Source organism: Muntiacus reevesi, chromosome 18, assembly GCF_963930625.1.
Source record: "Muntiacus reevesi chromosome 18, mMunRee1.1, whole genome shotgun sequence".
NCBI lineage: Eukaryota > Metazoa > Chordata > Mammalia > Artiodactyla > Cervidae > Muntiacus > Muntiacus reevesi.
In genome coordinates, this window is record NC_089266.1 from 39,060,614 (window position 1) to 39,073,793 (window position 13,180).

Genomic DNA, 13,180 nt, shown 5'->3' on the forward strand with positions numbered 1-13,180 from the left:
CTTGTCCTGGAGTGACCCCGACTCCCAGCTCAGGGCTGGGCAAAATATTTACCTGGGTCTTCCAGCACAGAACTTGCTAGCCAAAGCCCCTGGTTCCTGGGGCCTTTGTGCTCCACCTGCGGCCCCTGAGAGGTTCCATATTAGCACCTTTGGCGGGGGCGAGGGGACGGGGAAGTGAAAATATAAAACATGGAGCAGTGTAAAAAGTGTCTATGGAGTAATGGGCAAAGCCAGAAGGATCTCCTTAGCAGGACCCTGTCTGGGGAGGAACCTGAGAGGGAGTAGTGGGGAGCTGGCCTGGGAAGCAGAGTTCTGACACAGGGGAGGCTCCTTTCCACAGTCATTTCTCTCCTCCATCCAGGTTTGGTCCGCAGCTTCACGGGACCTTCCCCAGTGCCCATTCCTAGAGCACCCACACACCCAGGCAGCCACCATTCTGGGCTTCCCCAGTACTGGCCTCCCAACTAGACCAGGGGAGGGCGGGTCTGAGCTGACTGTGCCGACAGGAAATGCCTCTCGTTCCTCGCTCAGAGCCTCTGAAGACCTAACCAGCAGGCTGGGGGCAGGAGAGGAAGGAGAAGAGGGAGGAAGGAGATGGGGAGAGTGGGGGAGGGAGAAGATGGGGGAGGGTGGGGGAGGGAGGCAGTCTTGGAGTGAGAGAGGAGCGGAAAGAACGTACAAGCAGGTCCCCCATATTTGGGGTTTCATCTTCCTTTCCTCACCACCCATGGGCGGGGGGTAGAGGGCGGAGAAGAAGGGGATAGAGGAGGGCAGAACTGGAGGAGGATGTGGTAACAGCTGATTCGTCCCCTGAGGTCACACTTTCCAACAATCAGCTGTTACCGGGGTGGAAGGCAGGAAGTTTTCTTAAAGGCACAATGTTATGAACACAGGTTCGGCATTCTGGAGTTCATGGGAGCCATAGCAATCCCTTGATGGAGCCCGTCTTTCATACAGAAGGAACTGCCTCACACTCCAGGCTGTTACCTTCACCCACAATTGGGAGCTTATGGAAACGTCATGGATCCCTCTCCACACGTTCCTTTTTGATGGTGGTGGAGAGACGGGAGTGATTGAGATGGGATGGACCTCACACTTGGGGTTCTGCAGCTTTTGCCAAGTCATTGGGTTCTTTTCCGATTATTATTATTATTATTTTGCCCATGTCCCCGCCCTCTATGCTCTGATTGGCCTCTGGGGAAGGAACAGCCTCCTCATTGGTCTCCACCTCTGAAATCTCTTCCCTAAGTAGGCCTGAGTCAGTGAAAAGCTTCTGGGGGGGCGGGACAGAATGGGGGTATCGTGCTGAGGACGGGGTTGCTGGCCAGTTGCACGTTGGCCCGGCCCGTCCCCTAGTTTCTGACCACAAGTCTTCCTTCTACCCTCAGGTGGAGGTTGTGCTATAAATCTTTCGTTGGGAAGCTGCTGCTTGACAGGCTTTGTCTCTCTGTGACTGAGGCAAGACATCTACCAGAAGTTTTCTCTGATTAGGAAGACCCTCCAGGAGGAGGAGTGGATTAGACCTTTCCAAGAGAAAGCTGAGGCCAGCCGAGGTGGGCAGTCCTCACTTCTTCAAAAGCCCCCAGGAGTCCTCATTTCAAAGGAAGAGTCTGTGTGCCCTGGGGCTGATTTCCACCTTCACTTCTCACTCCTGCAGCCTCTCCTGCTCTTCCTGAGAGAAACATCGCCTCCTGCAAGAGGTCAGTGAATCCGTTTGGGGGCTGTCTAAAAGAACCACTCACAGCTCCGAGAAGGAGGAGCTGTAGCCCTTTAAGGAGTTCGCCGGGATGGATTCTGAGTTGAGTTTAAAAATGCCAACTCACAGAGCGCGCTGGATTCTGGGAACGAGGTGTCAGACCGAGAACTACATTGACCAGTATGCACCGCAAACACACACGCCTCGACTTCCTTCTGCTCTTTAGGACTCGGATTTGACGTACCGCCCCTCTGAGCAAGTAGCCTAGACGCAGGGCTAAGCCACACCTTTTTACTTATTGGCCAGCTCTCGAGTTGGTGGGCGTGGCTTAGCTCTACTCCACTCGGCAAAGGGGTGGTCTCCTTGCCAATCAGAGCTAAGACGGCCAGGGAGGCGGGACCAAGGCGAAGCGCTGGCGCCCCCGAGTGGGTGTAGTCACGCTGCCCAGCAGTGGGCGGTGATTGGCCCTGGGCGGTGCAATCGCAGTTTGTGCGTCACGACGCCGCCAGCTGATCGGAGACTGGAGCCGGTGTGTGCTGGGCGCTGGGAAGAGACAGCGCCGCCGGCCGTGGGGATCGGACGCACTGATTTGCTCCCCTACCCTCAGCACCCCCCCACCCAGCACCAGGTGGGTGTGAGCTGGGGTCCCGGCAGCACAGGAGGGAACCGTGCTAACGGGGTAATGGGGGAAAGTAGTGTCCTGACGGCCACACCCTGCCCTTCCGGGGGAGGGGTGAGGGGGCGGCGGGGGTTGGGGCGCTCGGGGGGAGAGGGGCCTTGACTGGCTGGAGTAGTGTGTCAGGAGGTTTAAAGAAGGAGTCTGGGACAGTGATCTTGCGGAAGGTTTTGCGGAGTAGCTGGGAGGAAGACGAGGGGCCAGAGGGCTGGGGGCGGCTAACCTCGGCGCCCTCTGGTCTGAGGATACGGGAGCCGGCCTCCCAGCTTGAGGAGGATTTGGATGGGGCGGGTAGCGGGGAGGTGCTTTGCCTGTGCCGGCACTCACTGGGTCAGGGCCAGTAGAGCGCCCTGGCAGGGAAGGGGTCTCTGGGCGGGCCAGCCCCTCCTCTCGTTCCCTCCAGGGGATGTTATGTAAGGGGGGAGGGGAGAGGAGTAGGGGGCGGCGGTGCGGGGGCCTTATGCAACCCAAAGGTTAGGGTTTCACCGCGGGTTGGTGGGGGGAGCAGGCAGAAGGAGAGCCTGGAAACTCTAACCTTCCCCCCTCCCCAGCCTAACTGGCCGTCTTGGCCGAGAGAAGGTCACCTCTGCACCTCCCCCCAGCCTGTCCGGTAGTGGGGCCCCTAGCCCAGGCCTGGCCCTGACCGCCTGGGAAGCCGGCTGGCTGGGTGGGGCGCCTGGGTTAGTCATCACTGGGCTCCCTCTCTCCCCACCTCTCGGCCAACTCTTGGCCCCTCCCCGTGGCCTCTGGCTAGGCTATTGCCCCCACCTCTCTCCGGCCCTAGTTCCAGCCTCCAACTCATTTGGCCTGTCATCCTGGCTGTCAGACTGAGCTAGGAGCTGTCAGGGTGCCAAAGGGTTGATGGAGCAGCTGGTCAGAGGGTCAGTGCCCTGGGCCCACCCCCCCCTGCAGCCAAGGGCACCTGCTTGGCACAGACTCTGAGCAGCAGCTGAGTCCTATGGGCTGAACAGAGCCTACTCAGGCAGATAGGAGTGGGAAGGAGTTGAACTGGTCACCTGAGAGAAGGAAGATGCCACAAAGTTCATACCTCCCAAGAGGATTTTGTAATTTGAAAACCTCCCACCCTAATCTCTCTTTACCCTCTGAGCATAGATATCTAAAGGCAAGACCGCCTTGGCTCCTCACACTGGCATGGACCATGCCCTTCGACAGAGTGTCAGCACAGACCCACCCTCCCAAGCTCACAGCCTTCAAGCCTGCCACGCCCCCAGCCCCCTCCCTGGGCCATGCTGCAGGGCCCGGCTTTTCCTGCTGATTCATGCGTTGGAACTGTGGGGGCGGGGCTTGGAACTTGGAACAAAGTTCAGACATGGAGGGGCCGGCAGACAGCCTGGAATTCATACCAGATGTACCCGGAATGCGCAAGCGGAATGCCTGGCATTTAAGAGTCCTGGGGAAGCTGCCCAACCACTCTGCCCTACCTCCCTTTCCTCCAGCCTCTGGTCCCCTTTCCTGTCCTCACAGTCCCAGGAACCTCTGCTGACCTTCTTCGAAACCCTAAACCTCCTCCCTTCCTTACTCTTCCCCAGATGTAGCCCCCCCCAAAACGCTTCTTCCTGCTGAATTCCCTGAGACTGAGTCAGTTGCGCTGATCCCTCCCATTTCTGGACCTGAGGTACACCTTCTCACCTAATACCTGGGTAACTGGTGGAGAGTGTCCAGGCTCCCAGATCCTGCCCTCTCAGTGCTGAGGAGGCTGGAGGCTACCCTGTGAGTAGCCAAGGCAACATGGGGTGAGAGCACATCTAGGTTTCTACAGCATTCAGTTCTGGAAAGAGAAGCAAGGAAGTAGGTTCAGAGCTGCCTCTTGTCCCTCACTGGAGGCCCAGGTCAGAGCCAAGAAGCCCTTCATTAGAAGGTTGAACAACCACTGGAGCTGGACTTTGATGGCCAGTGGGACAGTGTCCCTGTGACATGGCCTTGCTCAGGTCTTTCCCATTTTTCTTTCCTTTCCCTTTTAGGAACTTGTGCCTCCCACATCCTCACCTGGCTGAGCCGCAGTAGTTCTTCAGTGGCAAGCTTTATGTCCTGACCCAGCTAAAGCTGCCAGTTGAAGAACTGTTGCCCTCTGCCCCTGGCTTCGAGGAGGAGGAGGAAGAGGAAGAAGAGGAGAAGGAGCTGCTTTCCCCCTCCTCTGGAAGGTGACAAAACTGGGGCTGGGAAGGTCTGAACAGTGAGAGTGATAATACCTTTGGGGGAAGGGAACCCTATTCAGTTGGAGAACCTTGCCCCAGATTGACCCAGCAAGAGAGAAAGTTTCAGATCAGAGACCCTGGCTGAATTGAGGAATAGAGGGCTCTGAGTACACAAGTTTAGTTGGTCTTTGACAGTGGGAAGAAGTGGAGTAAAGAAAACCCTGCCTTCCCCTTTATGCAGGAAGGATCCCCTTTCCTGATCCTCCTTCCTTCCTTGCCCCTCATTCCTTCCTACTGGCCTTTCCAAGTTCAAAAGTAAGTTTCTTCTTCAGGGAAAAGGTCATACTGAGTTGCCCATCTGAGTAGTCATCCCCCTGCTCTTACCTGTTCCCTGTATTTCCTTAGTCTGGCCCAGACTCTAAAGTCAGGGCTACTCACCTCCACATGGGACCCTTAGGCCTCCTGTCTCTGTTTCTCCACCTGTGAAATGGGGAATCACACAATTGAGCGTGCATGAGGGAATCAGAAGTCCACTTGTGTGGACTCAGAGCCTGAACTGTCCTCTTCTGTGGGTGGGAACAGAACAGCTTTTCACATAAGCTGTTGCCCTTCCCCCACCCCTGACCAGAACCCCGGGGAGCTGGGGCTGGAGGTTGAGGGGAGGGACTAGGGTCAGACCAATGCCAGGAGCTGCTGGGAACTCAGTCTTGGCATTGACTTCCCACCAAGCAAAGGTGGCTCAGGCTTCCCCTGCCTCCCAGAGCAGGACCACAGCCCTGATGGGTTTCCAGCTACCACTGCTGACTTCCCCCACTTACTCTTCAAGGATAGGGTGTGAGATTCAGCTCAGGCCTGTGCAGGCAGGAAATTCTCCTCTCCAGCAACCAGAAGAGATGGGTTATGAGATGTGACCGCTTTAGGGGCATCAGGCAGAATAAACCTGCCACCCCCAGCTCCTGATCTAATCTCACCCTTGGGCTCATGTTCTGGTGTGGTTCAGCCTTGGCCCAGTCTCTCTGCCTGAAAGTAATTGAGTTCAGGGGTTATTGGAAGCTGTTCTGTTTGGGAGCAGGAGTTGTGCAGGTAACTGGGTCCTGTTCTCCACTTTTGAGGAACAGTTTTAGGAGAGAGTAGCTCATTGAACCCACCCTCTGCAGCCTAAGCTGGATGTGAGTGGACTGCAATAGAGGAGGGTGGGTAGACTTGAGTCCACTCACAGGCTGCAACAAAGGTTGCTCTGTCCCTGGACATTGCTTCCATCCTTTCTTCCCCCTCCTCACTTCACGGGCCACAGTGTCTTCGTCCAGCCTTGAGTACATGGCTCTGCCATCCTCACCCATCATGGAGCAGAAATGAGGAGAAAAAGCCTGGAAACACAGAGGCAGACAGAAGACCAGTGAAGGACCAGGCCTGGAGCACAAAGGGCCCTGTCTGGACATCCTGCAGAGGGGGGCCCGTAGGGGCCAGGAGCACCCCCAGGAGGAGGGAGGACAGCCACCCTCCATCGAGGACAAGCTTCCAACCGTCTGCTTCATTCTCCATTGCTGGCCAGTCTTTCTGCCTCCCTCAGAGATGTGGGACCATGTTGAAGTGTACTTCGCTTCATCCTCCTGCTTCCACCTCTCCTCACCATGTAATTTGTCTATAAGCACCCTAGAGGAGCAAGAGCCAGCTGTGAAAGGACATATGCAGAAAATTCATGAAAGAAATCCCGATAGATAAAACCATGAGAAAAGGTGTGCTTTTTTAGTAATTAAAGAAAGGCTGCTATAGCTGGAAGCATTTTTCCTGTAGCAAACTATAAGAGAAAAAATAAGACCCAGTTATTGACAAAGGAGTCCTAACACTCTCATGCGTTGCACACAGGTATACAAGTGGGTAGTCTTACTGATGTCAGTTTGGTAATGTGTGCCAAACATCCTGAAAGTTTCATGGCCTTTGATCTAGTAATTCTACATTTGGGAATGTATCCTAAGAATATAATTAAAGATTAGTTATAAGATGTTCATCCCAGCAATGCAGTAGGAAACATTGAGAACCAACTGTCCAGTTGGGAATTCATTTCTTTTTCTGCTGTAATGAAAATTTGCAAGAGGGGTTGCTTGAGTAAATTATTATGTATCCACCCAGATGGTGGAACACTGCGCAGCCATTAAAAGTCATGTAGGAGAGCATTTGACTGGAAAGAAAAATGCTCTCTGAATATTAAAAAGGTTATAAAATGGTGTGTATTATGTGATCTCAATTTTGCTTTTTTAAATATGGGCGTATACGTATAAGAGTTTAAAAAGACTGCAGACAAATTGTTAATAATAGTGGTTATCTTAGGATGATGGAATAAAGTCGTTGTAATTTTCCTGTTTGGTTTTCTGTAGTTGCCAGATTTTCTACATTAATCATGTATGGCTTTCACATCATAAATAAGATTTAAAAGAATCTGTAATTTTTAAAACTTCTGGAGCAGTGGGTGTGGAAGAATGAAGGGATCCCCCCAGCCCACTTCATTTAATGGGGTTTTGGTGGAGGAGGGGAGTTGTGAGAACATTTGTGGGAGCACCTATTGCTTTGTGAATTTTATTCTTTGGGAGCAGCTGGAATCCACTCCTTGTACAGGGAACAGCTATTGCTCTGACTTGGTGGCAGCCCCCTAAAGAGATGTAGAGTGGATGGAGTAAAATGGAAAACAGGAAGAACCTGTCACTCTTCAGGAGAGAAAAAGCTCCCCGCCCCCAAACTGAAAGCTTCTGTATAATCCTGACAGCCCTGCTTCTGAAAAGCAAGATGGGGCTTTTTCCCTTTGACTCTGCCCCAGTCTTGAGGTGACCCTGTGTGACCTCTCCTTGCCTCCTCAGATTGGCAGAGATACTCACTCCTCCCCTAATGGGTACCAAGCCCTGGCGGGGGGCGGGGGAGGGGGGAGCTGCTTTTCAAGTCTGTGGGGCTGGTTGAATGGTTCCCTTCTTGATGGTAAGGGTCCTCCAAAGAGGTTAGGGGAGGGACCCTGGTGGGTCGCTCTTAGAGAAAGGGAGTTGTTCCCTATGAGAGGTACCATGTCAAAGGGCAGGACTCCTGGAGTTTACATGGGGTTGCTGAAATGTGTTCAAGGTCTGGAAACCTCGGCAAGGAAGGTGGCTGGAAGGAAGTGAGGTGCTCCTCCGCTCCACAACCGAGACTGGGGTGGGGCGCGGGGCAGAGCGATGGCGAGATTTATGTACGTAGGAGTTTGCCCTGGCCTCTAACTTCAGGGCTAAGTAGGTAGGGGGCGTAGGAGGGCCAGCAGGTGAGAGGTGAGAGCAGGTGAAGTAGGTGAAGATTCATATGGCTGGGCCTCTGAGAGCGTCAGGTGAGATTAACAAGCCATCTCCGGATTTGCGGGGACGTGGGAACACCAGAGAGCTTGGGAAGACCCCTGTCGACATCCAGAAAGCCTCCCTAAGCTGCGTTTACGGGTCTGATCCCGGGAAGTCCCCTACCCTCCATCCCCCTCCGGAGCGGCACGCGATCGATCGCGGTGCCTCAAGGGGCGGTGGCCCCACCGCTTCTCCAATCACCGCCCAGCCAGGGGTTGGGGGCGTGGACGAGACCTGGAAAAGTTAAAGCCGATTCCGAAGGCGGAGCGGGCGGGGGAATCTAGGCACCCAGCCTTGCGGGGAAGCCTGCTCGCAGTCCCCGAAGCGGGATGTTGGATGCGTCGGGGCTGAGAGCCCGGGAGCCCCAGGGACCGATCCGGACCTAGCCCGCCCGCCAGGCCATGGCGCCCTCTGGGCTCCTCGTCACTGGCGCCTCCTTCGCTGCCTTCCGGGGGCTGCACTGGGGGCTGCAGCTACTGCCCACGCCGGGATCTGCCGCCGAGGACCGTTGGAAGTGGCGGAACACTTGTGTCTCCCTGGTGCACAGCCTGCTTACGGGGGCCGGGGCGCTGCTCGGGTGCGGGGCTTCAGAGGTTTCGGAGGCACCGTGGCGAGGGCGAGGGAGGCGGGCGGTTGGCTGGAATTAAAAGACCCGGGGGCTTCTTTAGAATCCTTGCGAGATCTCAAAGAGTCTGAGGCTGGGGTGGGGTTGTGGATGAGTGGGTGCTGTCGATCCGTGTCTACACAGACGCTGACCATGGCTGCCCCATCTCCTCCAGGCTGTCGCTGTACCCTCAGATGTCCGTCGACCCGATTCATGGCCACCCTCCCTGGGCTCTGGTGCTGGTGGCTGTCTCTGTGGGTGAGTCTTCAGGGAAAGCTGGGCCAGTTTTGTTACAGGAAAGGGGACCCCTTCCAGGGCCGGAAACTGGGCTCTTGTCTAACACTCGGGAAATGAATTGTCCGAGGAGACATATGTGCTGACAAAGCAAAAGATTTTACTGGGAAAGGGCACCTGGGCGGAGAGCAGTAGGTTAAGGGAACCCAGGAGAACTGCTCTTGTCACATGGGTTTTATGGTGATGGGATTAGTTTCTAGGTTGTCCTTAGCCAGTCATTCTGACTCAGAGTCCTTCCTGGTGGTCCACGCCTTGATCCGCTAAGATGGATGCCAGAGAGGATTCTGGCAGGTGGTTGGACAGGTGGTGTCTGTCTCCTTTTGACCTTTCCCAAACTCTTCTGGTTGGTGGAGGCTTATTAGTTCCCTGTTCCTTACCAGGACCTCCTGTCCTAAAACAACTCATGCAGATGGTTACTATGGTGCCTGGTCAGGGTGGGCGGTTTCAATCAGTGGGCTTCCCCTAACAGTTTGGGGCAGGGGACAAACTTCCATAAGTCATTCCAGGTCTCCTTCCCTCTTCCATTTCTTGATGGAGTGAAATGTTTCTGGCAGCTTTACTGAGAGGAAACTAAAGAGCAGAGAAAGGAGCGGGTGGAGATTCTTTTCAAGACTGGACACTGTTTTGGGGGAGGCCTAACGCCAACCTCCCCTCCTTGCCCACAGGTTATTTTCTGGCAGATGGGACTGACTTGTTCTGGAACCAGACCTTGGGCCAGGCCTGGGAACTTCTCTGTCACCATGTGGTGGTGAGACTTGGCAAGCAGCGAGACAGGGAAGGAGGCATGCCCAGCTGGGGATTCTTCGTCTCTCATCAGCTTTCTGTCCTGTGACTTCCCCCTGAGTTTCCGACCCCTGCTGGCGCTTGATCCTCCCAGTCTTGGGCTGAACTGGGGGGAGGGGATTACTGCTGGCCACAACTGGAGTCAGCACTGCCCAAGGAGACTGGATTCCCACAGGTGTCCAGTCTATTGCAGAAACATTGACTATAGAGCTTTAATAAGAAGGGGGAGTCCCAGTACTGGGAGTGGGGATGGGGTGTGAAAGCGTAGGAATGCAAATAGTGGGGGGCAGACAGCCTGGGGCCAAAGCTGCTCCAATCCAATTCTATGGAAGGGTTGTTACAAGGCCGTTCAGCTCCTAACAGAAGGGTAAACATAAGGTTGGCTTTGTTGGAGGCTGTGTGGGAAGTGCCACAAAATGCTTGGGAACCCTTCTCGAGGACTGGGATGTTGGGACCTGATCATGTTGGGATCTCATGGGTGGTCAGTCATGGAAGGTCCTCTGACCTCTGACCTCGGTTCCCCAGGTAGTGAGCTGCCTCAGCACCGCCGTTCTGTCCGGCCACTACGTGGGCTTCTCTGTGGTGTCTCTGCTCCTGGAGCTCAACTCCACCTTCCTGCACCTACGACGGCTGCTGCTGCTCTCTCGCCAGGCTCCATCCCTGGCCTTCAGCGTGACCAGCTGGGCCACCCTGGCCACCCTGGCCCTCTTCCGCCTGGTACCACTGGGATGGATGAGCCTGTGGCTGTTCCAGCAACGCCACCAGATCCCTCTTGCTCTGGTCATCCTTGGTGGAACTGGACTGGCCACTGTGGGTGTCATGAGCATCAATTTGGGCGTCCACATTTTGGTCAGTGATGTTTTGCGATCTCAGCCCTGCCCACCCATCCTTGGAAACAAGGAAACCAGGGGCACCAGGACAGATTGTGATGGTGAGTCCATCACTAGGGATGATTCCACTCTCAGCCTGAAAGACTGAGCCTCAGGCTCCTCCTCTGCCAGGCCTGGGAGAGGGAGGACCAAGACCAGGAGACACTGGTCTTCAATGCACTATCCCCCAGGGACAAGGCCTGGACTGGGTTTTCAGTATTTCAGTTCCTCTTCCAGCTAACTCCTGCATTCCTAGGATCTGAGGAGAAATGCTAATATTCATGGATGGGTGGGAGCATGGGCTACTGTTCACTGAATCCCATCATCAGACAACTGCCCTTTTCAGCAAATTAATTCCAGAGGTACAGTCTGTGCTACCAATAAAGGGTAGTGGGAGGCATGAAGCTGGATGAAACTGCCAATGGGAACAGAGACTCTACTTTAGCACAGGAACAGATGAGGAAAGTGGAAGTCCTTCTAGGATCAGAAAGAGATCTGCTCAGAAGGGGTGAAGATCAGAGAGAAGAGAGACCTCATCCATGACCAAATTATGGCAGAGGGAGGAAGGTACAACAGGTGCTATGTGTAACCAGTAGGGATGGACATAACAGTTGCCAAGAGACAAGAAACTGGTGATTTTCTGGTTCTCAAAACCACATTATTCTGTTTGTATTTCAACTTAGTCTGACTATGTCCAGCATCCTCCTTTTACCTTTTTTTAGTGTCTTTGTACCTTTTCAAAGAAAATGCAGATTCTTAGAGGAATTCTGAGATTCATTAGAGGAATGAGCACCTGTCTAGGTCTGTCTTCTCCAGACTGTACTAAAGTCTAGAGCCATAGCAGGAACTCAACCACCCATTCTGGGTGCCCCGTATAGGATCTTCCCAAGCTCAGGCTTTCATGGAAGAATGAAGTCAGAGGCAGAAGCAAATGAGGTGAGGCTCCCACTTGGATGCAGAAGCATTAAGGAATATCTGACTCTCTTCTGGGATTAATTTGCAAGCTCTTCTTTCTCTCTGCTGCTTTTACTTCATTTTCTTTTTTTTTTTTTTCTATTGCACAAGACACCTCCCTTCTGCAGGCAGAACATCAAGGTTGTATGAAGTATAAGCAGATGAAGGTTGCAATTCCACTAAACAATGAGAAAGGAATAGATAACCCTTAATTATCCACAGAAAAGTTACAGGAGACAAAAGCAAGAGAAAGATAAAAGCAAAAAGCTGACCTAGTGAGAGACAAAGGGAATGAAAGAAACAGACATAGGCAGATGGAAGAACAGCTAGGAAAAGATTTGTTGCATAGAAGAGACAGAGAGAGAGCAAGACACAATCCTTGGCAGAAATTTCAAGAAAGTCTGTTATAGATGCTGAGAAGAACCAAAATCATAGAATTGGTTAAATGGTCATAAAGAAAACAAGCAAAATAGAAATAAAGGCTGATGGGAAGGGACCCCAATGGTGGAAGATACAGATAGTCTAGATGGTGAAATAAGGTGAGTGAGTGACAAGGAGGAACCACCAGATCTGGGGGAGACAGCTAGTAGTGACTGACAGATTAGCAGAGTGAGAGGAAAGGTGGTAATAGAGACCAGCGGGGGACTTCCCTGGTGGTCCAGTGGTTTAAGATTCTGCACTTCCAATGCATGGGGGCATGAGTTCGATCCCTGGTCGGGGAACAAAGATCCCAAATGCTGCATGGTGTGACCAAAAAAAGAGAGAGAGAGAAGAAGATTAGTCAGGGAAGCTGAGAAGCAGAACAGAAGGTAGAGGAGGCAGTCAATGGAAAGATTCATTGACAGAAAAAGCATGCAATATGTTGAGTTGGAGACCGGCAGAAAGTCAAAGCACAGCTACAGTGCACAACACAGAGACAAGAACTGCGAGGCAGAGACTGGTAGGACAATGAGAAGTAAGAATAGGAAATGTGAAATGACACAGAAGAATAAGCAAAGGGACCAGAGAATAAGAAAAAAAGGGGAAGTGGGGGCAGAAAGATGAAATAAACATTCAAAGAAAAAAGCTAGGAAAAAGAGGGAACGTATAGATAGAGGAAAAAACAGAGAGGGGGACAGAGAGAGAGAAGGATTGTGAGATATCCCCATCAAAGAGTCATTAGAACCAAGGCACAAAAGGGGAAAATGACAAATAGAGACAAGGCGAAACTGCAACAGTTGGAAGTAAGCACAGGCAGAAAATAAGAGCAGAGGGTTTGAATGTAGTGAGACTAAAACCAGAGTTGCAAAGGTGTAGAAACTGAGATAGAGACTTTTTTTTTCTATTATTCTCTCGGTCATGCCATTTGGCGTGTGGGATCTTAGTTCCCTGACTAGGGATCAAACCTGTGCTCTCTGCACTGAGAGAGTGGAGTTTTAACCACTGAACCACAAGGGAAGTCCCAAGACTTAATAAAGTAGTATCTTTAAAACTCAATTGTTATTTTAACCAAATGCCTTGATTGACAAAAACATTGCCTTGAGCTTTCAAAGAAAAATGTGACAAACGATGGGAGGAATCTGTTCACAAATTTTGTGTTGATGTCAATGCTGGATCATTCCAATCCCTACACCTTTTCTTTAGTTGCTGTCATGAATTCACGGTTCAAGTGAGTTCCCTTCTCGAGAAAACTTGGTAGTATCTGTGAAGGGGGCCCAAGATGGAGAGAGGAAAAACCATCATAGAGGGAAATATGAGGTGAAAAATGGCTATCCCTATGGGTTAGCTCTTAAAACACAGCAAGTGATTGAGCTACCTG

At 52.6% G+C, this 13,180-nt stretch overlaps 1 protein-coding gene and 1 long non-coding RNA gene across 2 annotated transcripts; both read left to right on the top strand.

Annotated features, from left to right (window-relative positions):
• The first annotated feature begins 1,959 nt into the window (after positions 1–1,959).
• LOC136149995 (uncharacterized) lies at positions 1,960–6,964 on the top strand. Its single transcript, XR_010659730.1, has 3 exons — positions 1,960–2,324; positions 4,355–4,534; positions 5,823–6,964. It is a non-coding gene; the product is annotated as an uncharacterized lncRNA (long non-coding RNA).
• A 1,182-nt stretch (positions 6,965–8,146) lies between these two features.
• TLCD2 (TLC domain containing 2) lies at positions 8,147–12,858 on the top strand. The gene is made up of 4 exons (XM_065910720.1): positions 8,147–8,455; positions 8,658–8,740; positions 9,442–9,524; positions 10,085–12,858. The coding sequence occupies exons 1-4, from the start codon at positions 8,280–8,282 to the stop codon at positions 10,535–10,537; spliced, it is 795 nt and encodes a 264-aa protein (XP_065766792.1). The 5' UTR covers positions 8,147–8,279; the 3' UTR covers positions 10,538–12,858.
• Positions 12,859–13,180: the final 322 nt, after the last annotated feature.